Here is a 26787-nt window from a genome sequence, read left to right as displayed (position 1 = left end):
GATTGTGCCAGGTAGAACTCACTTGGAAGGGCATTCCAAAATTGCAGTGCCATTACAGAAAAGGCACTGTCTGAAGATGAGGGGGGTACAAATCAGGGCTTCAGGTACTGGCCTGAGAATACTGGGAGGCACATATGGGAAGAGGCAGCTCTTCCAGCAGGCCTATCCAGTAGAATTTTAGGATATTTTGGTATGTTTTTAGAATGCTTTTAGGATGTTTTTAAACAGTATTTTATGTATTTTATGCAGGTAAGAAATAAATAAATAAATAAATAAAATAATAATAATAATAATAATAATAATAATAATAATAATAATAATAGTAATAATTATTATTCAGGTATTCTGGTACCAGATTGCCTAGAACAATAAACTAGGTTATCACCAGTTACTTGAATTGAGCCCAGAATTAAATGGGCAACTGATGGAACTGATATGTTCTGTCTAATGAGCCCCAGTTAGGCATTTGTGTGTAGCATTTTTCATCAAGTGAACTTTACAAGCTATCTTCAAGAGAAGCCCCATGTAGAGCATGATACAGTAGTCCAGTCTGCATGTTATCATGGCATGAATGACACATATGACAATTTTGATTACATATTCTTTTCATAAAATACAAAGACTGGCTGAGAAATGTTCATATTCCTTTGATGTTTCGTTGGACAGCAGTGGAAAGCTTGAAAAATATGGCTACAGTGTAATTCAGAAACAGGAAGACAATAACAAAGCATATTTTCCCTTTTCTGAAGTAAAGTGAGGCCCTCTTTTGGCCACTGCTCCTTTGGTTTAGCCACACCTGGCTTTGACAATATTGTTAGCTTCTTTAAAGTCATCACAGTGCTTCTAAATAAATCTCTCTATTCCCCTGAGAACGTCATCTTAAAAAGGGAAGAAAGGTTCTGCTGCATGAAGCAATTTCAGTGCTTTGCTGAACCTAAGGTTATTTGTCTTTTGAGTTTGTAGTTGTCTTGCATATTTAGCTTTTTGAGCCTTACTTTAAAAAAATGAGAAAAAGATCAACAACCTGTCATTAAACCTATTGACTGTCTCTTTTCCCTGAAGTTTCTAACCAACTGGAATGAATGAATCCTGGGAAACACTGTGTATCTCAGTTCATTTAGATACAACTCAATACAGAGGGCTCATCTACACCAAGCAGGATATTCCACTATGAAAGTGGTATATAAAAGGCAGGAGCCACATGACTGCTTTATAGTGGTATTGAAGTCCACTGCAGGATTTACACTTCTGCTTTATAGTGGTACTGAAATGCACTGTCAACTGTTGGGACCCATGCTACATCTACACCAAGCAGGATATAACACTATGAAAGTGGTATGAAAGGGGTATATGGTATCTGTCTATGGGCCCCAACAGTTGTCAGTAGTGGCTCTTGCCTTTTATTTATTTATTTATTTATTACATTTTTATACCATCCAATAGCCAAAGCTCTCTGAGCGGTTCACAAAAATTAAAACCATAATAAAACAACCAAAAGGTTAAAAACACAAATACAAAATACAGTATAAAAAGCACAACCAGGATAAAACCACGCAGCAAAATTGATATAAGATTAAAATACAGAGTTAGAACAGTAAAATTTAAATTTAAGTTAAAATTAAGTGCTAAAATACTAAGAGAATAAAAAGGTCTTCAGCTGGCGACGAAAAGAGAACAGTGTGGGCAGCAGGTGGACCTCTCTGGGGAGCTCATTCCACAACCGGGGTGCCACAGCATAGAAAGCCCTCCTCCTAGTAGCCACCTGCCTCACTTCCTTTGGCAGGAGCTCACAGAGAAGGGCCCCTGTAGATGATCTTAAGGTCCGGGCATGTACATATGGGAGGAGGCGTTCCTTCAAATAACCTGGCCCCAAACTGTTTAGGGCTTTAAATGTCAATACCAGCACTTTGAATCGGGCCCGGACCTGGACTGGCAGCCAATGAAATTGTAAAAGGACTGGCATAATGTGATCTCGCTGGCCAGTCCCTGTTAGTAACCGTGCTGCCCTGTTTTGTACCAGCTGAAGCTTCCAGACCATTTTCAAAGGCAGCCCCATGTGTAACTGATTGCAGTAATCCAAACGAGAGGTTATCAGAGCATGGATAAATGTAGCTAGGCTATCTCTGTCCAGATAAGGGCGTAGTTGGTATATCAACCTAAGCTGATAAAAGGTGCTCTTTGCCACTTTCACCTGTGCCTCAAGTGACAGTTCTGGATCCATGAGAACCCCCAAACTACAGACCCGATCCTTTAGGGAGAATGCAATCCTGGCCAGGACAGAGCAAACATCACCTCACCGAACAGATGAACCACCTGCTAACAGTACATCCGTCTTGTCTGGATTGAGTCTCAGTTTGTTAGCCCTCATCCAGTCCATTACCGTGCCCAGGCACTGGTTCAGAACAGCCACTGCCTCACCTGGGTTTAATGAAAAGGAAAGGTAGAGCTGGGTATAATCCACATATTGATGACACCTCAGTCCACATCTCTGGATAACCTCCTCCAGCGGCTTCATGTATATGTTAAACAGCATAGGGGATAAGAGAGCCCTGTGGAAGCCCATGGCTGAGGTGCCACGGCACAGAGCAATAGAAATGTACTGCTTTCATGCCACTTTCATAGTGGAACATGCTGCTTGGTGTAGATGAGCCCAGAGTTTTTAAATGCTATATTTTTGCATCCTTAGGAGGTTCCATATTGTATAAGGGAATCTTATTTGCATCAGGCTTCACACAGCAAAAACACAAAGTATGATTGACAGTTGTGCATTCATAAATAAATATCCCATGAGTAGTAGCTTGAGAAAGAGTCTGATAGAAAGATTCATCCTGACCTTGTCATTTGCAGGACAGTCATATATTCCCTTCTGGATCCTGAATTGGGGCTGGTGGAATAGATGTGCTAAGGGAGCTCTGCTGCAGAAGGACTTGAGCTATAAGGAGCAGGCCAGCCAGTGGTGTGTTGTAGGAGGTGGAGAGGAGGAAAAGAAAGGGACTTAGGCCTAATCTATACCTACAGCCCTCTCGCAATGGAGGAAGGGTGATTGTGACTTTTCCCGCTTCTGTGACCGGCATTCACGGGTCACATGTGAGCAAGGTTTCCCACAATGTCAGGGGTGTCATTGTAGGAGCACGTATATTGGTAGAAGTGGTGGTGCTAGGCAGATGGCTACGAGGTGCAGCATATATTTTTTATTATTATTACTTGTGAGGGTGCACACCAGCGCAGATACACAGCAATGCATGGGGGGATAGGAACTCTGATAAATATGTGCTCCTGCACAGAGATACATTTGTTTGTTCGTTTTAAAAAACCTTGGCAGTGAAACACATTGATACCCATGCACACGCCCCTCACAGCTAATTGGCTGTTCACTGATCCCAGAACTCATGGCGAACAGCAACGACCTTGCAAAGGGGGGCACACACCACACACGTTCCTCACAATGGATGTGAGAGAGCCAAAAAAAAAAGTGACAAAAGCAGTCAGGGATATTCTGGGAAAACTGATAGGTGGTGCTGAGATCACCGCAGGTGAACATCATTTGCCCTGTTAGTGACGACTATGATACAATCCTGCAATAAGAGGCTGGTGTAGACTCCCCCCATAGTCCTTCAGTTCACTGAGGCTGTAGTCCTGTGCACGCTTACCTAGAAGTCCCATCTAACATAGTGGATTTTTTTCCTGAGTAAATATGCATAGGAATGTGCTATGAAACTCTTGCAACTTCTTGGGCAAATTTAATGAGGAAAGGAATGCTGGTGGTCTAACATTAACTTCCATATTCATACAAGAGTGCTGGACCTAGACTAGGACTGCAATCTTATACTACTTACCTGGAAGTTAGTACCACTGAACCAATGGGACATACTTCTGAGTAGACATGCAAAGGTTTGGACTATGGGACTGAAACTGGAGAGACTTAAGTTCAAATCTCAGTTACTACCACTTTAGCCTAACCTACCTTACAGAGCTGTTGGGAGGATAAAATAGGGGGTGTGGTGGGGAGGTTTCTCTCTTGAGCTACTTGGAGGAAGGGAGGGATAAAAATAATAATACAATAAATAAAAATTAAAACAATAACCGAAGACTAGCAGGAAAAAGTTCTGCTGCAGTTAGCTCGGCTTCGTCCATTTTCTTCTGCTGCCCCTTATGCCTGGAACGCTCTTCCAGAACATCTGAGATCCACAAGTTCAATCGCAGCTTTTAAAGCTCAGCTAAAAACTTTTCTTTTTCCTAAAGGTTTTAAAACCTGATGTTGTTTGGACTCTATACTGTTAGTTTACCCTACCCTGTGCCTGTTTACCCTACCCAGTGCCTGTTTGCATTCTCTTCCCCTCCTTATTGCTTTACTATGATTTTATTAGAATGTAAGCCTATGCGGCAGGGTCTTGCTGTTTACTGTTTTACTCTGTACAGCACCATGTACATTGATGGTGCTATATAAATTAATAATAATAATAATAATAATAATAATAATTGCTTGATATATACCTGATCATTCAAGAGATACTGAGTATTAATGCACTCACTGGTTAATGATATCTGCTTAAAACCTGTGTGGGGCAAAACCTCCTGCTGCATATGCTTGAATCACTTAGGTTGTAACCCTATACTTAGAAGACAGCCTCATTGAACTCAATGTAGCTTTCTGCTGAGTAGATATGCATAGGATAGTGCTGTTAGGGTTCATTTTTAACTACAGATACCCAAATGTGCAAACAACCAGAACCCACTCTTGCATGGACTTTTGAATGTTATCAGATGCACACTTTTTCAGAACGTATGAGTATTCTTCATGATCAGCACATGTACATTATCTTCAGTCAGACAATTTCTGAGCTTAAGGACTATTACCTTAACTTCTAAAGCTATGGGCCACTAATTGTTACAGCTGGACATTGCCTGGGAAGTACTGATGAAGGGCAGTATATGCATTTCTTATAAAAATGATTCCTCATTTATGGTTTTGCTTGTGCATTGTGTGTGTATGGGGAGGGGTTGGTATTTCATGGAAAAAGGAGCACTACTTTTCTGATCACATAGGTTCTCCTAGGCTCTGCCTTCACGGCACTGAGTTGGCACTGCTTCCCCTCCAAACCCTGTGGTTTCACTGCTGTGGGATGGCAGCAAGTTATCTAGATGAAGGACACAGCACAGGGTTTCCAGCAGCTATTTGGTTCCCCAGGCCCACCTTCTCCCCTCCCCCAGCTTCTGGTGACCAATGGGACTTCCACTGGGAACCCCTCCCCCTGGGCCCAGCATGGCACTGGAGTAAGGACAGATGGCAGAAGAGCTATGATGACCTTGCTCCAGCAGGAAAAGTTGCTGCTGCTCCGCATCATCATCTCTTTGCTTTAGCGGTGGCAGCAAATTTGCAGCTGTGTCTTATAAGCGACACAGTGCTGATTTGGAGACACCACAGGGCAAAGACGATATTTAGACAGCCCAAATCATAAAGTCAGTTGTAGCTTTTAAAACTTCCTGCATATAAGCTTACATTGTGAGCATTCCTTATGCAGTGTTCATAAACTAACTTGTGGATTATTTATATATTATTTCAAAGTTATACAAAATAGTAGGTTACAGGATACATTTTATGTATGTAAGGAAGACAAGGCTCCTGTATCTTTAACAGTTGCATAGAAAAGGGAATTTCAGCAGGTGTCTTTTGTATACATGGAGAACCTGGTGAAATTTCCTCTTCATCACAACAGTTAAAGCTGCAGGAGCTATACTAGAGTGACCAGATTTAAAAGAGGGCACGGCACCTGCAGCTTTAACTGTGGTGATGAAGAGGACCAGGTTCCCCATATATACAAATGACACGTGATGAAATTTCCTTTTCAATACAACTGTTAAAGATACAGGAGCCCTGTCCTCCTTTTCATATGGTCACCCTATTTTATGGGTTCATGTATGACTCCATTGACAGAGATTCTTTCACATAATTTGAGTAACAGAATGTGACACAGTGAAAACAACCTCATGGTATTGTCCCATTTCCTGTCTTCCCTGCACAATGCTAGACTGTTGTATTGCTATGGTCAGTTTCTCTTCACATGCCAAACTGAAGATATTGTGCCTTTGGTCGCTATGCCAACCAACCTTCTCTTGCGTGCAGTATCTCTAACTGGTTGATATGGCAACCTTTCTCATTACATTTATATTTACCAGAGAGGTTCTCCGTACACTTATACACACCAAAGAGAAGGCATAGACTTTTAAGGAGGCTATTTGCATTGCACTGGAGATGTGTAAAAAAAAAAGTCATGTCCAATAACACACCTTTGAAGCAAACACAGCTTTTCAACACTAACTAAAAGTAATATCTAAAGTAGGTAAACAAAGTCAAAAATTATTGTCCAAGCCACTTGATTAAGTACAACAGAGATACAAAATTCTGATTTGGCACAGACCCAATACTACCTGTAACAAAGGTGTCAGTACTGTGGTGCCCAGAGGCACCACGGTGCTTTCAGACACCTTTCTTGGTGCCCACTGAGAATGGGACGATCCTATTCCCTATTCTATTCCTGCTTAAAGCCCTGTATATCATATTTAGTCACCAATAACGAGTATTTATAGATATGAATCCTAGGTAACTTTGCATGACCAATTTCAATAAGCACTTCCAATAATGTTGGAGACTCTGATGCTGTAAAAGTGGCCAGGCCAAACCTAGATACTAGAAAAATGTCATTCAACCATAGTGGGGAAGTCATATTTGGCACACAGGGTAGAAAATGACAAGAACTCCTCATCAGCACTCCACAGTTAATCCAAAGTAAAAATTGCCTTATCTGCCCATGTTTGTCACAAAAAACATTTTCTACCAATGTTTAGATCTAGAGTGCAATTTTGTATGTCTAGAACCTAATGCCATCCAGAGAGAGAGAGAGAGAGAGAGAGAGAGAGAGAGAGAGAGAGAGAGAGAGAGAGGAATGTCTCTGGGCAGTTTACAAAAATTAAAACCATTCAAAGTCTAAAACAACAGTATAAAACCATAATATAAAATACAATATAAAAGCTCAACCAGATAAAAAGAGCAGCAAAGCAAAATTACAAATTTAAAACACCAAGTTAAAATTTATTTATAGACTGTTAAAATGCTGGGAGAATAAAAAGGTCTTCACCTGGCGTCTAAAAGCATATAATGTAGGTGCCAAGCGAACCTCCTTAGGGAGCTCATTCCACAGCCGGGGTGCCACAGCAGAGAAGGCCCTCCTCCTGGTAGCCACCTGCCTCACTTCCTTTGGCAGGGGCTCACGGAGAAGGACCCCTGAGGATGACCTTAGGGTCCAGGCAGGTACATATGGGAGGAGGCGTTCCTTCAGATAGCCTGGCCCCAAGCCGTTTAGGGATTTAAATGTCAATACCAGCACTTTGAATCGGGCCGGACCTGGACTGGCAGCCAGTGAAGCTGGAAAAGGACTGGTGTGATGTGGTCTCGTCGACCAGTCCCTGTTGGTAACCGTGCTGCCCTGTTTTGTACCAGTTGAAGTTTCCAGACCGTTTTCAAAGACAGCCCCGCATATAATGCATTGCAGTAATCCAAACGAGAGGTTATCAGAGCATGGATAACTGTAGCTAGGCTATTTCTGTCCAGATAAGGGTGCAGTTGGTATATCAGCCTAAGCTGATAAAACTGACCAAGATGGAAGATCTGATTCAGACAGGAAAGACCAAAATTCACCTTCTTTCATATAAAACAAGATCCAGGAAACCAAATTCACCTTTTTAAATTGGAAGTTACATCTTTTTCAGGGATAATTGTTGCAGAAAGGACCACACACACACACTAAATTATGAAACAAAGCATTGATTTACTGAAAATATTTGCCAGATGTAGATAAGTGATCCCATGTGTAACACAAGTTATCTAAGATATAGTATTCAACTTAAGTGTATTTACCTTACCCCAGATGCCCATTTCAAAATGCCCATATATCTAAATCTCAAGAAATCTTATTCATCTTTTTATTCAAATTAAGCTTAATCATTTGAGATATTTTTTCTGGGAATAAGTATTATAAGATAAGCAATAACATCCAGACACCATCAAAATTGCCAATATGCTGTGTATAGTTTTAAAAAATATGTGTACAGAAAAAATGAACTGGTGCTTAATAGAATTTTAGTGTGCCTTAGACATTGGTGTCAAACTTGAAATTTCTTTCTCATTTTTGAATGTTTAAAACTTTGTGGTATTTACAGCTATAAATAACATTTTCAAAACATTTTTATTCAGTGATGCTATCTTATTCACCAAGTTAACTGAGATGTTTAGTACTGGTAAGGATAACATCATTTCAGTGTAGGTCATGGGAGTAATGTATATTTATATAAATGTAAGTAATGGATTTAAAATGCAATTCTACATTTCGGAGTGTTATAGAGCCAGGGAAACTTGAGTTTTCCATAACTGATTTAAAATAATTACAAAATATGCTGATTAACTTGAATGTTCAAGAAAAGCAATCTTGAGTAATCATTCATTTGCCACAATTTATGGCCGGTTTTGTTAAAGCATATCTCACTTAGAATGGCAGATAGTGGTAGCAACTAGTTTATGGGATTATTACTGTTAAAAACTTCATTAATTTTACTCCTAACTTGACATTGCTTTATATTTTTGTAGAAGTATTTTTTTTTCCATTTTACAATGCTGATGATAGAGGGTTGTTGTTGTTTTTGTCCTTTCATATCATGGGAATTCCACTTTCTTCCCTCTAACTGTGTGGTATAGTTAAAGTGCTCCATGAAATGATAGAAATGATAAATCACGTATTTTCTTGTTGTGTAGTGTGTGAAAATACAGTAAGGGATGCTTACCGAGGTAAGCACAAGTATCTCAGGGCTCATCTACACCAAGCAGATATTGTACTATGAAAGTGGTGTGAAAGCAGTATATAAAAGGCAGGGGTCACACTACTGCTTTATAGTGGTATTGAAGTGCACAGACAACTGTTGTGGCCCATTGACACATACCATATACCGCTTTCATACCACTTTCATAGTATTTATTTATTTATTACAATAGCTGGAGCTCTCTGGGCGGTTCCCGGAGCGCATGGGCCCCAACAGTTGTCAGTGCACTTCAGTACCACTATAAGGCAGTAGTGTAGATCTTGCAATGCACTTCAATATCACTATAAAGCAGTAGTGTGGCTCCTGCATTTTATAAAGCAGTAGTGTGGCTCCTGCATTTTATATACCACTTTCATATCTCTTTCATAGTGGAATATCCTGTTTGGTGTAGATGGGCCCTCAGTCTTCTGTGTATTTAAACACTGGCCCACAGAGTGGTATTGATTACCAGTTACTGATATACAGCAAAGAAACCATTTCAGTCTTCTGTTGCTGGGCTGGAAGCTTTAGTCTCTTCTTCCTGAAGTAAATAGAGCTTTTCCCCAATGAGAATGTGATGGAACTCAGGGGAGAGTACAAGATAGCTGTAGTGTGCCTTTTTGCTTAGTATTAATTCTCTTTTCCAGAGACATGGGTTGTTTACACTGCTTCTAGTTTAATCAAATTACTAATATTGTACTATAATGTGTTTTCTCGTGCTATACATGTATACCTATGGGTTTTAGTAATCTAGGGTTTTTTTCCTAGTTACTTATTAGAGGCTAATAAAAATACTTTGCAATTTTATTACTACTAAAACCAAGCTTTAATTAAGCTATCACTAATAGAGAATGTATTTGTTCCTATCCTCTACATCAGAAAATTGCAGAAAACACCAGGGGGTATATTGTCCTTCTGATGATGCACTAATAGAAACTGTTCACAAGGACTTAAAGCAGATTATAACTTCTATTCCTCTGAACAGTTTTGACAATTAGTTCCCGCCGAAGATAGTTTTTCATCTAAAATGGGCATCATATTTTCCTAAGAAAGTCATGTCTGATTGGGGTTTCTGGAAAATTCAGATGGATGACCAATTCCACTGTAGTTCTTTCCAGCGTGTTCTTCCATGGGAATCATACCAAATCTCTTCCCATGAAGGCAGTTGTTACATCCAAAGAGTCCTTTTAGTAACAGTTTTCAGACAGAAATAAAATACTGTGAACTTCACAGCAACTCTTTGAAGACAAAAATACTTTTCTAGATGTTTTGTCTAATCCAACTATCCATCAATTTTATGTAAAAATATGTTGTGATATAAAATAGCCAAAATTGAGCATGATTTCTTAAAGCTAGGTTTAGAATGAACTGCCTTATACAAAGAAGATGCAAAAGATGATTGTAAGAGTGTAATATATAAACAATGCTTAACTTCAGTTTTTCTTTTTCTCTCTACCAGGATTACACATTAACTATGTATTTTCAACAATACTGGAGGGATAAAAGATTAGCCTATGCTGGGATTCCTCTCAACCTTACGCTTGATAACAGAGTAGCAGATCAACTATGGGTGCCCGATACTTACTTTCTAAATGACAAGAAGTCGTTTGTGCATGGTGTTACAGTTAAGAATCGAATGATTCGCCTTCATCCAGATGGCACAGTATTGTATAGCCTCAGGTTTGTACTAGTATGATCATGTTTTCTCCAGCACTGATTTATGCTTTGTATTGCTGTTCTTTGAATATTGTTTTGGGGTGCAAGGTTATCACAAACATTTTGCAATATATTCTGTATCCCTACTGCTTTTCTAAAGTTGCCTCTAGGGAATATAGTACATCGGTAGTGTTTCTTAATTTTGACAACGGTGCCTTCAGTCAAGTTTTCCTTATTGATAAGCCCATTACCCCTGCTCAGCTGGTACGACTTGAGCGGGGGAATTGGGGCCCTAGTTTATCCCAAACTCTGGTGTCTGTGTCTTTATTCCATGCTTCGTTCTCCACTTGTAAGCCCATCACCCCCATTCAGCCAGTACGGCTTAAGCAGTATAATTGGCAGTTGCGGTGGGGAAGAGGGAAATAAAGGCCTCATGTGTAGGCCCATGTGGGCCATGTGAGGCGAGGCAGGGTGGGGTCGAGCCTATAAAGGCCAGTCCTGCCCCATTCTCAGCCTCTCTGGTTTTTCAGCTCCCACCCTCCTTCCCCTTTTTCTAGTATGGGACTTAGCCAGTCACTCCCTTTGAGGGGAGGAAACATAAATAAAATGCATTCCTTCCATTGAAATGAAAACTTTCCATGGGCTAGATTGTACCCAATATTTCTGAATGTGTAAGAATCACAGGCCATAGCTAGACCTAAGGTTTATCCCTGGATCATCCAGGAGTCAAACCTGTTCATCTAGGTGACACACAGGGGATCCAGTGCTCAGGCAGGGGCGAACCCTGGATGATCCCAGGATAAACCTTAGGTCTAGCTGTGTCCATAGATTCCCACACTTTTTACATACAGATCCAGGAGGGGTTGAGTATCCCTTATTGTTAAATAAAGAGGCCCTAGTTCATCCCAAACTCTGGTCTCCGTGTTTTTATTCCATGCTTCCTTCTCCACTCGCAACAGTTGCAATAGCTGCAAAGTTTAACTGATAGTAGAATTTGAAGTAATAACTTATACATTTCTTCTGAAAATATGGACTGTTGAAACCTGCATTCAGGTTTGATTGGGTAGTTTTGAAAATATGTGGAATTCAGCTTCCTATACCTTCCTGCATTGTTTCCACCTGCATGAAGTTTTTTAGATATATATTATCTTCTAACTGCTTCCTTACCTCCTTTCCTTGGAGCCTGTGTGGATAGTTTCCCTCAGAAAACTGGAAATTTTTGTTCCTTTATATCAATATTTTTGGCATTCGAAGACTATGGGTTTCATAAAATGTGAAGTCTTCTGAGCAGGCTAAAATTGTCCATTGCTGACAGGAACACTGGGAACCTGAGTTCTTATTCCACCTAGTCAATGAATTAGGAGAAATAAAGAACTATACTTCCTAGAGTTCATGCAGGAGGAGCTTAGAAGGAACCACAACTTTAGCCTCTACAGGTGTTTTCTCTCCTCACTTTGACGATTTGGGGAAAGAGATGTGAAGGAGGAAAACTGGCAGATGAAATGGCTAACACCAAACGATTCTGAGTGAGTTGGCTTAGTTTGTAATGGCTCAGGGATTCAGCAACTGGGAGTTCATTTCCAAAGTCTTCCCAGCATGCAAAACAGCAGATCGGCAGGCTGTGGGGAGCATGATTGCAAGGAGAAGATCAATGCATGGGGCGAGTCATTCCCATGCACCCTCTTCCCTGTGTAGATCACTCTCCTCCGATAGGGTGACCATGTGAAAAGGAGGACAGGGCTCCTGTATCTTTAACAGTTGCATAGAAAAGGTAATTTCAGCAGGTGTCAGTTGTATATATGGAGAAGCTGGTGAAATTTCCTCTTCATCACAACAGTTAAAGCTGCAGGTGCCCTGCCCTCTTTTAAATCTGGTCACTCTAGTATAGCTCCTGCACCTTTAACTGTTGTAATGAAGAGGGAATTTCACCAGATTCCCCATATATACAAATGACATCTGCTGAAATTTCCTTTTCTATGTAACTGTTAAAGATACAGGAGCCCTGTCCTCCTTTTCATATGGTCACCCTATCCTCCGAGCCTGTCAAACAGTGTGTTTAGTGGTCAGGGTGTGTAATTGCAAGTGGGAGGAAACACAGGGTGAGTCAACCCCATGTACCTTCCTCCTCTTGCATGGGGGAAAGTGTGTAAAGCACACTGCTCTCAGCCTGTTTGGGGAGTGTGATTGCGAGTGTGAAGAAGGTGAACAAGGTGAGTCATCCCTGCATGTGTTCCTCCCCTTGCAGATAGCACTCCCCCTATTCCAGCAAATGGCTGTTTGTCTGGTTGGGGGAAGTATGATCTCTCTCTCTTGAGGGGAGGCTGTCACCCTCAGCAAGCAGAGGCTGTCTGTGACACGATCCCTTCTTTCAAAGGGATCTCAGTGCACAGGGAGGTGAGATTAAAATCTCCCCATCCCCACATACTGAGATGGGGTGTGTGTGTGTGTGTGTATGTCTCTCTGTGTTTTTTTGGGTGTCTGGGTATGGAGGGAAAGGGGTGTGTGTGTGTTTGAGAATAGAGTACAAGAGAGAAAGCTGTACATGTGTGCGCTTCTGGCCTCCAGTCCACTGCCCATCACTGCATGTGGCCCTCAGCAAAAAGTTTGCCTCCCCCTGATTTAGAAGCTGCTACCTTATGCTAAATGAGAGCTTTAGTCTATCTAGCTCAGTATTATCTTACACGGATGTGCACCAGATCTACAATGTTTCAGACTTTATCTTAGTTGCATAATTCCAGCCTTGAGTACAGGAAGTTTATCCCCCACACACCCAGACACACACAAATTGCCAGTGCAGGGTAGGGTGACCATATTTTGGAAACCAAAAAGGAGGACAACATGGTCGCCCCCAAGGGGGCGTGTCCAGTACCAAGGGGGCGTGCCCACCCGAACATAGCCTTGGTCACATGTCTGATTTTACAGCACACATTTAAGACAATTCTGTTCTACATAACATCTTAATGTTAAAATCACTGAAATAAAGAACAAGTGAGAGATTCAATGTATCTGAAATTAACTTCACTCACTCCTACTTTTGTAGGTTTTGCTGTACTTTGAAGCTTTTGCTCTACTCTGTGTTACATTCTCCCCTTCCCTCAAATATCTTTTCTGACTGTATCTTCACTCATTGCAAGCTGCTGTTGTTGTTAACAGGGTTTGCTACTGCCCCCAGATCTGTTTCAAATTTGGTACAGCTAAAGCTCTACCTAAAAGCTTTCATGGTGCCAACTTTCAGGTCTTTATCTTTAAAAATGACAGTTTTAAAAATAATAATTTTAAAACCTATTTTTTTAAAAAAATCCTAAAAAATCAATGGATGAACAGATCTGTTTCAAATTTGGTGTGGCTAAAGCTCTACCTAAATCCTATCATGGTACAAAGTTTCATCTCTTTAACTTTAAAAATCTTGATTTTAAAAATAATAATTTTAAAACCTAATTTTTTAAAAAAATTCCTAAAAAAAATCAATGGATGAACAGATCTGTTTCAAATTTGGTATGACTAAAGCCCTTCCTAAGAGCTACCATTGTGCCAAGTTTCATGTCTTTATCTTAAAAAATGACAGAGTTATAAGCATTTTTGTTAATTCCCATTAGAGCTGCTCTTTGGGGGGAAAAAATCCGGATTTCCCCTCCCCCTCCCGGATTTGCCATCAAAAACCCGGACAAATCTGGGCAAATCCGGTCATATGGTCACCCTAGTGCATGGGCCCTGATCCAAATTGGGGTCCTAGCATGGGGAGTAGGGAGATTTAACCCTTTGCCCCCTACTGTGGTCCGGAATGGGGGCCCTGGACCTGCAATTTGCATTGCCCCCAAAATGTCCCCATTTATAGTAGGGCACAAAGGATTACTGGCTATCTATCCCACACTCTAGAAGTCAAGAACTGGACCAGGCCTCTAATGCTGGTAATTTATAGGTGGGGGGATTTTTTCCTGCACTCAAGACCAGAACTTTACAACTGAAATGCGTGTGGCCCTCGCGTTGAACAAGCTGAGCACAGTATAATTTCTTACTAGGGTTATTGTTTGCAAAAGGAACAAAGTGTATGGAAAATACATTCCATCTTAATGAAAGTAATGATACTGTCATTCCTGCACACAAAACATCCCCGGATAAAATATAAACAATCTTTCGTTGCTTCTATACTCATTTCTATAATGTCACGAAGACAGCAGTAGAAGCAGTTTGTATATTGAACAAAGCCAAGCAGCCGCTGAGTAATTACCCAACATGAAGTTGAACGTATCATGTCAAACTCTAATGTAAATCCAACAAATAAACACAAGCTCTGGAGATAAATTGCTCAAAGCAAATAAATGCTTACATGTGATCTTCTAATTGTAAGAGTTAATTTCATTTAAATTCTACTTGCTCTGTAGCGTCAGAATTTTATTTAATGTGTCGAGTAGATGTCAATTACCAGTACTTCTGTGGAAATTAAAGCTGCTCAGGGGCATTTACTTCAAACTATTTTCAACAAGATCAAGGGCCTCCCTAGACAAGGCCTTAGCGCGCTTTGTGGGCCGGTTTCCCTGCTGTGTGTCCAGATGACGCACAGGGGAATCCCGCGCCAGGATTCCTCCCCTAACGCGCCATAAGCAAAGTCGCTTATGGCGCGCCTTTTTCACAGCCCCGGCCTCAGGCCGGAGCTGCGAAACGTCTAGCTACTTCCATGGCTTTTTGCGGCTACTCGCTTACTCGCGAGTAGCCGCAGAAAGCCGCGGACTGGCCACAGCGCTGAGCGCTGTGCCCATTGGCCGGGGGAGATCCCAAGGGGGGGAGAGGGGCAGGGGGAAGGCCGGACCCACCAGGAGAGAGGGGGGGAAGCTGGACATCGACGATGGCAAGGGAGGGGGCAAAGATCGGGGATGGGGCTGCCGAGGGAGGGGGGGCAAAGATCGGGGATGGGGCTGCCGAGGAAGGGGGGGAGAAGATCGGGGACAGGATCGGGGATGGCGGATGCGGGGAGGACGAGCGAGCAGGCAGGGGCCTATGGGGAGGGATCAGCAGCGGGTGGGGGGGCTAAATTTTAAAAAAACCCTTACCTTCTCTGCAGTCTTCGGGCCACACATGGCCCCTTTAAACTGAAAAAAAATGGTGGACGCTGCAGGGATCGCGAGGTCCCTGCGTGTCCGGCGTCTGGAAGCCCCGGGCGCGCGAGCTAACGTCAGCGCGCCGTCGCCCCGCCTCCCTGCCGGCTTATACCGGCAGGTCTAGCAAAGCCCCAAGTTTGTTGTATATGTCTAAGTGTGTAACTAATAATATTAATCCAAATAGTACCAGACTGTATTGTGAACACTTACATACAGCAGCTTTCAGCCAATACATTACCTGAATACAAGTTCCCTTCAAACACTGCAAGTATTGCCTGTTGAGCATGGAAATAACACTCCATTCACATGGAAGCACTTCTTTAGCAATGTCTGGAGACTCAATTAGCATTGTAATTGTAATGGATTGCCAAATTCTACAAGAGATAAAATTCATGACAGGAATTTACAGGTGCCTGTAAAACAGAAATCATCCTGATTAGGAGATTTGATGGATTAGATTAACAAAATTTTACATTGTCCTTTTAAGAGTGTGGAGTAACATACAGTACAATGTTTACCTTATTCATTCTCCACGACAACCCTGTGAGATAGTTTCCTGTTATTCCCATGTGACAGTTGGAGTTCAGAAGTTGAGAAATGGTGATCTTTATAAACTTATTTAGCTTGTGGATAAGGAAAGGGTTGGAGCCTGATTAAAACCATTGGTGAGTTTTTGCAGTTGATTCTCTACATATTTTGAGGACTTATCACTCTGTTGTAGATTTTATGCTTATAGAGAAATAATCTTTTAAAAACCCAGAAGCCTCTTAAGCATATTTGTAGGATCCATACACCTATCTGTATTTAAAAATATGAGATGTAGTACACAAAAATGGAAATTGCATAGGTTCTAATTGTCTATATCATTTTCTTCCACTCCTCCCTCTTCACCCCATTTTAAGGCAGTTACCGTGATCATAAGTGTTATGGATGAGATGTCAAACTGCAGAACACATGGCTTTCCATAAATGTAGAAGCTTGCACATTTTCAAAGAGAAAACTCACATGAACTCCAGAAATGGACACAATATGAGGCAAACACAAGCTGACTCCCAGATGTATTTGCTTTTAAAAATATATTTATAGCTTTGTAGAGCTATGAAGCAAATACCAAAATCAACCCCATATGCCCCTGTAAAACAGAGTAAAATTCCATAACATTAACATTATAAGTCATTCATTCATAGCCGCTGAGCCAAACTACACAATTAGTAGCCTCCCAAAATGTCTGTGTTGCTGGACTATACACAGTCAAGATAGGCATGGAAGCATGTGAATTCTCCCTCCCCCCCAAAAAAAATTTTTTTCTTTAACATTAACTATTATTAGGGGTGGGGATTTCAGCTAAATTTCACATATCAACTGTAAACTTTTTTGTTAGATTTACACAGGTCTTCATCTCAGTCATTTAAACTAATTTAGTGCTGAGATGAAAATAGGTGGAGGACATCCTTCCCTTGTGCCATGACACCCTTTAGTAAAAATGTGCCACTCAGGCTGTAAGTATTTAAACCTCAGATTTTAAACAGTGGCTGACTACATCCATGTACTTGTGAGCATCATCAGATGAAAACTTGCAGAGGTTGCACTCAGAGGGAGGGGGAATACTATTTATCCAGATGTGAAATGAAGGACATGTAGTATATCCAGTATGAAATTATAGGTGACTGTGGCTTCAATCCTATAAACACTTTCCTGGAAGTAAGTTTTAATGAAGCTTACTTCTGAGTAAACATGAGCTTCCACTGTGTATTGCTTGAAATGGAAATGTTTTATGGAGCTGGAATGCACATGAACTTGCTATATTAAGTGATAATTTTCACAAGTGCTTGATGTTTGTTATTCAAGACATAATGTGATCCAGTAAATTGCTTCCAATAATATGTTGTGAAAAATTATGTGAAAGCAACAAATAGTCTTGTGGCACCTTAAAGACCAACAAATTTATTATGACCTATGTTTTCCTGGACAAAATCCCACCTCTAAACTTTATGTGGTGACTGTTTCACACATACAACTCATCACCTGAAAGTGCAGTCCAGAAGTGATGAGCATTTATGTGTTGTTATTCATGTATAACAACAAAGTCCTAGCCACATTTACTGTAGAGTAAATCCCCTTTAAATTAGAATTATTTCTGAGTACACAAATACAGCAACACATTAGGTTTCACAATAGTTATATTAATGTAAGTAATGGTTCAATCCCATGCATGTTTAGACAGAAAAAAGTCATTCAACTCCCAGCATGCCCCATGCTAGGAGTTGTAGGACTTTTTTCTGCCTAAACATGCATAGGATTGCACCCTAAGGCTGCAATCCTATACCCCCTTATCTGAGAGTAAGGCTATTGAATGCAGTGGGGCGAACTATACCTTATTTGAAGATTCCTTTTCGTCCAAGCTATGCAATATTTTTTTTAAAAAAAAATAGGACTATGATTCTTCCTCACAAAGCTGTAGCACCTTCAGAAGGAAGGATTGTATCTGTTTAAACTATGTTTACTTACATATATTTTTACTTTCTATCTACCCGACTTGCATTTAAATATGACAACCCTTTTAAAAGGTGTGCAAAGGCAGGTTAAGGGCTAAGAACCATCTTGGCTTAATGGAGCAAATCATTTTACATTTATCCTTTTTTAAAAACAACAACAACAATCAAGTCCTGTGGCACCAAATGATTAAGAAATTTATTCTGTCATAAGATTTCATGGCAGAATAAATCCAGTTGTCCAGTTGATGTTGATAGAAATTTAAAAAACTTAGATTTTAGTTCGTCTGCTGCATTCCCACTAAAGTTGAATGGTTTGCAAAAATAATTTACTTTCCTAATTAATCTTTAAGTTTGCATAAATTTAGCAATTACCAAGATGGTGATTTTTTTTTAAAAAAAAAGGAGTTTGATTGCCCATCCATTTAAGGTGCCATGCTTTGCAAGGGGTGGGGGTGATTTGGTGTTAGTTGCACATGTTAAGTCACAGCTGCTGCTGTCATATTAGAGAAATATAGTCTCCCTATAGTAAATAGTCCGGAGCACCTTGCCTGGGGAATTAGCTGGGCACTGGCAGATGGTTGGTAAAAAGTAACTCTTCCCTGAAGCCACAGACCAGCTGCAGAGACACTCTTCAGAAGCTATTCCAGTACTTATATGAGTTTTGTTTATTCTCTCCCCTGCCTCTGCATTCTGTAATGTGAATCCTTCAGAAATCTTCAGAGTTTTGTGTGTGCGTGTGTAGAGGGCAACAGTATAATCCCAGGCCTAAATTACCGAGACTGATGTTTTTACTGTGAGTAGATCTCTAGGTGTTCCAGCTTATTTGATTCTCTGCCCCTTTGATATACAGAGCAAGAATACCACAAACACACACACACACACACACACACACACACACACACACACACACATATTATTATTATTATTATTATTATTATTATTATTATTATTATTATTATTATTATGGTTAAGGGTGCAATCTTTATAGATATCTAGGCTAAATATCTTAAGCCCTATTGGCCAGAGCCCAGCAGGAGGAATAGCAGAAGGGAGGGGTTAGCTTCTTGGTCCTCCTTTGGCACATTTTGTCTTAGATGGGGCCTATAACTCACACTCAGGCCTTTGCTAGATCTTTGCTAGATCTTAATCCGAGCAGCAGGAGGGGCGAGCCCACAGAACAGCTACCGTGGGCTGTCACTCTAATCTAGACGTCAGACGCAATAGGCTAAAGGAAAGCCCCATCATGTCCGCCATTTTTTTTGTATTTAAAAGGCCAGATGCGCACGAACACTTGTGTGCTTAGGCAAGTTGTGTGTTGTTGTTTTTTTTAAAAAAACATTCTCTCCGCTCCCCCTGCCTGATCTCCTCCCCCCAGCTCTGATCTCCCCCAGATCTCCCTGGCTCCAATCTCCACCCCCCTGATCTCTCCTCCAGCTCCGATCTCTCCCCCTGCCCCTGGCCCCAATCTCTTCCTGTGCCCCGTGCGCGGCTTCTCCTGGCTATGTGCGAGTAAGCGGTGTAGCTGGGAAAAGCCCCGGAATGGGCTAGACCTTCTGCAGTCCCAGGCTCAGCCCAGGACTGTGGAAATACCGGGCCAAAAGTGGTGCCCGTTACCCCGGGGACAGGCAGGGTTGACCCCTGCCTGAGCCCGGGATCCCCTGTGTGTCATCTGGATGCACAGGGGCGAGCCCAGGGTTCACCCCAGGCTAACCCGTGGTCTAGCAAAGGCCTCAGTCCTCAGGGAGGCAACAAGAGTGGAGATGTCATTAGATCTGGAGGATCCATGGCTTCTCCCCTGCCCACCCCACCAGCACCCAGCGCCAGCACCACCCATTACTCTTCTTTCTCTTCCTGAGGCCTGATCTTGGGAAAGGAAGCCACCATGGATCTGTCTATGGCCTCAGAAGAGGAAATTCTCAGCATCCTATGGCCCTTCAAATACTGTCTAGGAAGTACTTATTTATATTTATTTATTTATTTATTTATTTATTACATTTTTATACCGCCCAATAGCTGAAGCTCTCTGGGCGGTTCACAAGCTCTCTGGGCGGTTCACAGATGCACTTCTTCACACAGTGCATAGTTAAACTATGGAATTCACTACCATAAGATGCAGTGATGACCACCAAATTTGGATGGTTTTAAAAGGGGGGTTGGAGAAGGCTTTCGACGAGTATTAGTCCTGATGGCTATGTGCTACCTCTGGTATCCGAGGCAGTAAGCCTGCATACATCAGTTGCTGGAAAACATGGATGGGAGAGTGCTGTTGCACTCATGACCTAGTTGTGGGGTCTGGTCAACAGGTGGTTGGCCACTGTGTGAACAGAGTGCTGGACTAGATGGACCCTTGGTCTGATCTAGCATGACACTTATGTTCTTATGTTCTCTATCATGCATTACTAGGACCTGAATGTACTATGATCATCAATCAATCCTATGATCATTTCATTATGGTTGCAAACTTGTTTGTTTATTAAAATATTTTTAATCTGCTTTTTGGCTTCAATAGACTCCACCCCCAGGAGGCTTTCAGCCATTTAAAAAACAAAAATTGATATAACGATAGCAAGCAAAAGTGAAAGTACAAGCCCACGATCTCATAAAACAGATGTCACTGCAGTTGTTTAACTCTCTGACGCTGATGCTGTTTGGTCATCTTTTTTACAATGTAATGTTTTGTTTGTTACATTGTTATTATGTGCTAAGGGGGAAGACCTTCCTAGAGTGGGTGCAGCAATTCGCATAGGGCTTAAGAGGTCCCTGCTTCTGCTTTCTTCAGCACGTACACAGGTAGAGTTACAGATCATTGTAGAGAATGGGATTGCTGTGAGAATCTCAAACTCAGGAGCTGAAGAAACTTGGGCATCCCAGAGAATGAGGACTTCATATAGTTACACACTGAAGCCCATTTCCTATAATGCCACATCTACTGCCTGTTTATTTGCATGCTGCGAGTGAGGCGAGAAGGACCTCTTTTCAGTCTTGTGGTGATTATTCCATGCATCAGTGAATGTATGAATATCCCAGTCATTTGAGATCTGCCAGAAAGGTTGCGCTTAGAGTTCCAACTTTTGTTGATGCCAGACTGACTTTCACAAAAATGTTAGTGCAACCATGTGGAATGTGCTCTTCAGTAGTTCTCCCAACAATATAGAATGCACTCCTGTGGGAAGTGCCTGTAGCCCCTTCATTGACTGCTTTCCAAAATGGCAAAACATTTTACGACTTGCCTTTGACAATCTCCTACTTATTTGATAATCTGCTATTGAATCATCTTGTTTAGCTTGAAATTTTATCTAGCTGCTTTTAATTGTTCTGTATGATTTGTTTTAAATGTAAACCATCTTGTATGTATGTGTGTCTGTCTGTGTATAATATACTATAAGTAAATATGCATTGCTCCTACACTAAGGACGATAGTTTTTTATTAGTATTGTATTTTGTGCTTTGCAATTTATCTTGAACCTATGACAGAGTACGTTTTTTAATGAATAAGTAATTAAAACTTCCCATCCATTTGTCTGAGTTGTATTTGGTTGTACACAAAGACAGACATTAAGCCCCAGTGAAGGAAGAGCTATCTAATTATAAACTTGTTATTTACCACTTCTTTTTCCCCTAAAAATATATATGATTTTGATTTAAGGTGATATTGTCTTATGGTTCTATAATATTGCTCTTGTTGTGTTCTGTTTCAGGATCACAACCACTGCAGCTTGCATGATGGACTTGAGAAGATACCCATTAGATGAGCAGAATTGTACACTGGAAATAGAGAGCTGTATGTAATTATACAGATGCTTGTTTTACTAATTTCAGTCAGGTGCAGTATTTTGCACAAAATAATAATTTTAATGTATTTATTAATTTTAAACATAATTTATTATTCAGTTATTTATTGGGTTGGTTTCTTATACTCACTCATACCATGTCCTGAAGCCTCAGGGTAGGGTCAGGGCAAGCATCAAAGGTCAGCATTGTAGGGCATCTGCCTCAGCTCACACCCCAATGGGGATCCATTGCCAAACCCCAGAGCCCCCTGCTATTCCTCCTCCTTGCTTTGCTGACTGTTCAGCTGTCCTCTCCAAACGACTGAACAATAACAGAAACAAGGAGAAGGAGGAGGAGCATCCATTTGCTTTGCATTCTTCTTCTGGGCAGTGTTGCAGATTGGATCCAGAACAACCGGGTGAACAACTGGGCAGCAGCCATGAAGCTAAAAAAGACTGGGGCTACTGAGGGAGAGGACATCTTACCCAAAACCCACCCCACCCCATCCCATCCCCACAAACCTGGGCCCAACACTGGGTAGCATAACCTAGGACAAAATACCAATTTGTTAATACTATATATGATCCACACAAAGTTAAGCACTTGCAACTTCAATTTTTGTAAACGGGAAGTTTAAGCATGTGCATATATGTCTTTCATTAAGATCCCATTAAGGATTTTTTCAAGAAGGCCTTAAAAGCATTTTATTTAACAATGGCCTTCCCATGATGAGTATTGTTTTTGCTGTTATTGTTATTATTGCTGCTATGTTGTTCCTGCTGGTTTTATTATTGATTTTATTGTTTTAACTGATGTTTTATTGCTTTTAATATTTGTAATATTTTATTGTGGGTTTTTTTTTTTAGAATTTAATGTATTTTATTGTTGTAAACCACCTTGTGAGGGCTTCTGCCCTGAAAGGTGGCCAGGAAATGTTTTTAATAATAATAATAATAATAATAATAATAATAATAATAATAATAATAATAATAATAATAATAGTCCCATTAAGGACTTAACTTTGTCTGGCTTATGCCCATTTTACTTTTTTCCTCTTAAAAATATTGGAGGTAACTTTTTCAATTTTTATATGGAAAAATCACATGATTTGCAATCTGTTGTGGAAAAAAATGAAACTGAAAGGCATGAAAAACTGAAATGCCAGTCTGATTAGGCAAGAGCAATGACTAGATGCTTATCTACAACACAAGAGAACTAGTGTTCATGTTTTAATCAGATTCACTTTGAAGAAAGCAAGCACTGAGATTCAATTTGCTTTCAGTTTACTTTATTATGGATGAGTGATCTTGATATGCCCCCCCTGGGCTGTCAGATAGACCTACTTATGATTAGAAATTCAGTTCCACATAACAAGTAGAATCTCCCTTTCCAATCTCGTTGTTTTTGTAATTGGAGTGTTCATATCATTTAAATTTGTGTTGGAAAAGCCCCCACCCTTTCTCCTACAATGTGGTGGGTACAGGGAATTTCTACATACATAAAATATCAATATACACTAATGAACTCTTTTGTGTAAATTACACTTGGCCTACTCCCAGTCCTGTTGAAGTTAATGGGAATTTTGCCATGGATTTCAAGGAGAGAACTAGGCCATCTGTCTCAAATTCGTCTCGTAGCATTGCTAAAACCTTCTCCTGATTTCCCCCCCTACAGAATTAGACATTTCTCACACTACTTTCGTTGTTGAAGTAGTTGTGCTGTAGGGTACATATCTGGCATTTTTAAAGGGGGTTGAATATTATTTTGCATCCAATCACTTCAGCCAGGATGCCACTGCTCCCAGCACCGGTTGCATTCTTGGCAGAGAAGACCATTATAGTCCTTTCATCTTGTTTTCAGTGCAGAGTGCACTTGTAGCGGGGCGGGGAGTGACCTGCTTTTCAGGCATCATTTCCAGTAGTCCTGATTTTGTTTCAATTTTGATCCCAAACTGTAGAAAACTGAACCATAAGACCCTTTGTGACTCCACCATTCTAAGCAGAACTTTCTTAATAGAAAGAGTCTGCCTGCAAATAATTTGCTACAAAAGTAGACTTCTGCCTGGTGTGCCCCCCGCCCAAATCAAAAACACATCTGACCTTCCACCCTTTGTTTAAGGGCTTTATGCTGTTTGATAATTAGTTCTGTTAGTCTCCCCTTATTTCTGTTGTGGTTTTTTACAGGCGTTTTTTACAGATTTTACATGATCCCAGCCAATCAGGGACTGTATTCTCAGCATGATGATATCATGACTCTGTGATGATGCCATGTAGCCAATCATATTTGGCTATAGAATAATATTACACAGATAATTCAGAGTACTGCTGTTCCAACCCCAGCTCGCCATTTTCGTGAAACCTTTTGCCTCCTGCGAAAGAGGCAGCTCTTTTTCTCCCTCTTTCATGGGCATAGGGCATATTTTGTTCAACTTTCATAGCGAGTGAGTTTACCAGAGAAATTCTCTTTGGCAGGATAGTTTAATGTTTACCTGTTGAGGAGCTGTTAAAGAATGGACAAAGTGTGTGTGTTCTTCCTTTGAGGTGTTTTACAAGCAACCCCAAGCCTCCAGCCACAATCGCTATTGGCATATACACTTCCTCATAGGGGCTTTCTAGAAGGAAGTGGGGGTTTGGGTAATTGCCTAAAACAGCTTAAAGGAAGAAGCTCAAACACATACACACACACACACACTTTTCAACCATTCTTTAACAGTTCCTCAATGGGTAAGCATTAAACTACCCTGCCACAGAGAATTTCTCTGACAAATTTGAAAGAAATTCTTTTTACCCCTCCCTACAAATGGTCAAAAAAATTCATAGCGAAAATTTCAGTACAGCACTAATTCGGAGATCGGATGATGTTTCCTGCCTTTAATCTGAATTGCTGAAAAGTGTACTACTTTTCACAGGAGTGAAAGTGTTCCTAAAAAGAACCCCTGTCTCATTTTTTACTAGCTGTATCTTTAAATGTGTTATGCAAACTCTTCACAGGTGGCCAGGAACAACCATATGATATGTATCTATTAGTTCTTGTAAAAACTTCATTACCGTATAAGAGCCAGTGTGGTGTAGTGGTTAAAGTGTCGGACTGGGAGTCGGGCGATCTGGGTTCTAGTCCCCACTCAGCTATGGAAGCCCACTGGGTGACTTTGGGCCTGTCACAGACTCTCAGCCCAACCCACCTCACAGGGCTGTTGTTGTGAGGATAAAAAGAAGAGGTTGAGGATTATGTACGCTGCCTTGGGTTTCTTGGGAGGAAAAAAGGTGGGATATAAATGCAATAATAAAATAAATAAAAATAAAATGATTTCTTAGTATGAAGCCAAGAGAGAGGGTTATCCATCCTTTCACGCAACGATTACCTGGACGATCGTCCGTGACCCTTATGTCGGTCCTTTTACAGGGTCAAGATAAGCATACCACTGAACAAGTTGCTAAATTTCTTAATCACGCAATCCTTACCGGATCAGTTATGGTGGCAGGATTTTCCTTTGCTTCTAGCACAGAACTTTAAGGAGGCTCATGTAATCATACTCTGTTTTAATTTCATGTATTTTAAATATTTATTATGTTTTATTGGTCTGTTGACTGTAATAAAAGGAATTGAAATTGACTGGCCAAAACCTGCAGGAGCTTCTGCAAACGCCAGCCAAGTGCACAGCCAACTTTGCCCTTTCCCCTTGCAGGGAATGAGGAGCAGGACTTCCTTTGGCTTCTAGTACAGAACTTTAAGGAGGCTTCATGCAATCATACTCTGTTTTAATTCCATGTATTTTAAATATTTATTATGTGTTTTCATATGTTTTATTGGTCTGTTGACTGTAATAAAAAGAATTGAATTGAATTGAGAGGGTGGGTTTGATGGTTTGCCCTTCTAAATATAAACAAACAAAACCAAAACTAGATGACAGATCTGATGGGCAGCAGTTCTCATCCAGGGAGTTGACAGATGTTTCTGGCAGATCTGAGGAAAAGAAACTAAATCAGGGGCTAATAGGGCCCATGGCTTGTTTTTATGGTTCCTGAGAAACAGAAGTCCTGATTGATATATTGCATTATTAATTAACAAAATATGTTTGGGAATTCACATGGGAAGTCATACCCTACTTCACTGGAAGAGAGGGTGGGTTTGATGCTCTTCTTTAGGGATCAGTGAAGACTCAAACAAATTTATGGCAGGGACGAATAACAAAGAATTTTGCAACTCTCAATATTATATTTTGACACCCCAGATTTTTTCTTGGGTTTTTTTTCCTTGTGAATATTAGCAAACAAAAAATTGTGGGGGAAAGCATTACCCAAGATGCTAAAGCATGTACTTTGTTTACAGATGGATATACAACAGATGACATAGAATTTTACTGGAGAGGTGGGGATAATGCAGTTACTGGAGTGGAGAGAATTGAGCTTCCTCAGTTTTCTATTGTGGAATACAAACTGGTATCCAGAAATGTTGTCTTTGCCACAGGCAAGTCTTCTTACGTTGTGGATTTCCCACTTTATTCACTCTCTTGTATATGCCCCCTTTTTTCCTTCATCTGACCATAGAAATGACTAAAGTTTGGTAACCTGTTCGTAGTTTCAAAAAAGGAGGCACTTCATTGTTACAGTTGCTGTAACAAAGGATAAGTGATTATGTTCCATGTGTTTCTGGTGCTCTGGAGAAAAGGATATAAAGCTTAGCACCCAAAACCACTGTGGGGGCTGGAAAAATTGGTTGGACCAAGACTTCCATGGACACGATGGCATTCTAGGAAAATCCTTTTAAGTAGAGATTCCAAGGATTGAACTTTGGCATGAAAACATGTGCTCTAAGAGCATGAATCTGTGAAGAAGCTGGTACATAAACTTGGGGTACTCCTAGATCCATCACTGTCACTGGAAACCTGGCTGCAGTAGCTAGGACCAGATTGGACACTG

The 26787-nt window shown here is 40.8% G+C and overlaps 1 protein-coding gene across 1 annotated transcript in view; it reads left to right on the top strand.

Moving 5' to 3' along the window:
* The window catches only part of GABRB3 (gamma-aminobutyric acid type A receptor subunit beta3), a 117154-nt gene that overhangs the window by 77531 nt on the left and 12836 nt on the right, over positions 1-26787 (top strand). Inside the window, exons 4-6 of the mRNA XM_063127498.1 lie at positions 10310-10530; positions 21796-21878; positions 26198-26335. Coding sequence (XP_062983568.1) covers positions 10310-10530; positions 21796-21878; positions 26198-26335 — 442 coding nt within the window. The remainder of the gene's footprint in view (positions 1-10309; positions 10531-21795; positions 21879-26197; positions 26336-26787) is intronic.

The sequence above is a fragment of the Elgaria multicarinata genome, chromosome 5, assembly GCF_023053635.1.
Source record: "Elgaria multicarinata webbii isolate HBS135686 ecotype San Diego chromosome 5, rElgMul1.1.pri, whole genome shotgun sequence".
NCBI classification, from domain to species: Eukaryota; Metazoa; Chordata; class Lepidosauria; order Squamata; family Anguidae; genus Elgaria; species Elgaria multicarinata.
The sequence above is the reverse complement of the archived record's forward strand: the minus strand, read 5'-3'. Positions and strand labels throughout refer to the sequence as shown.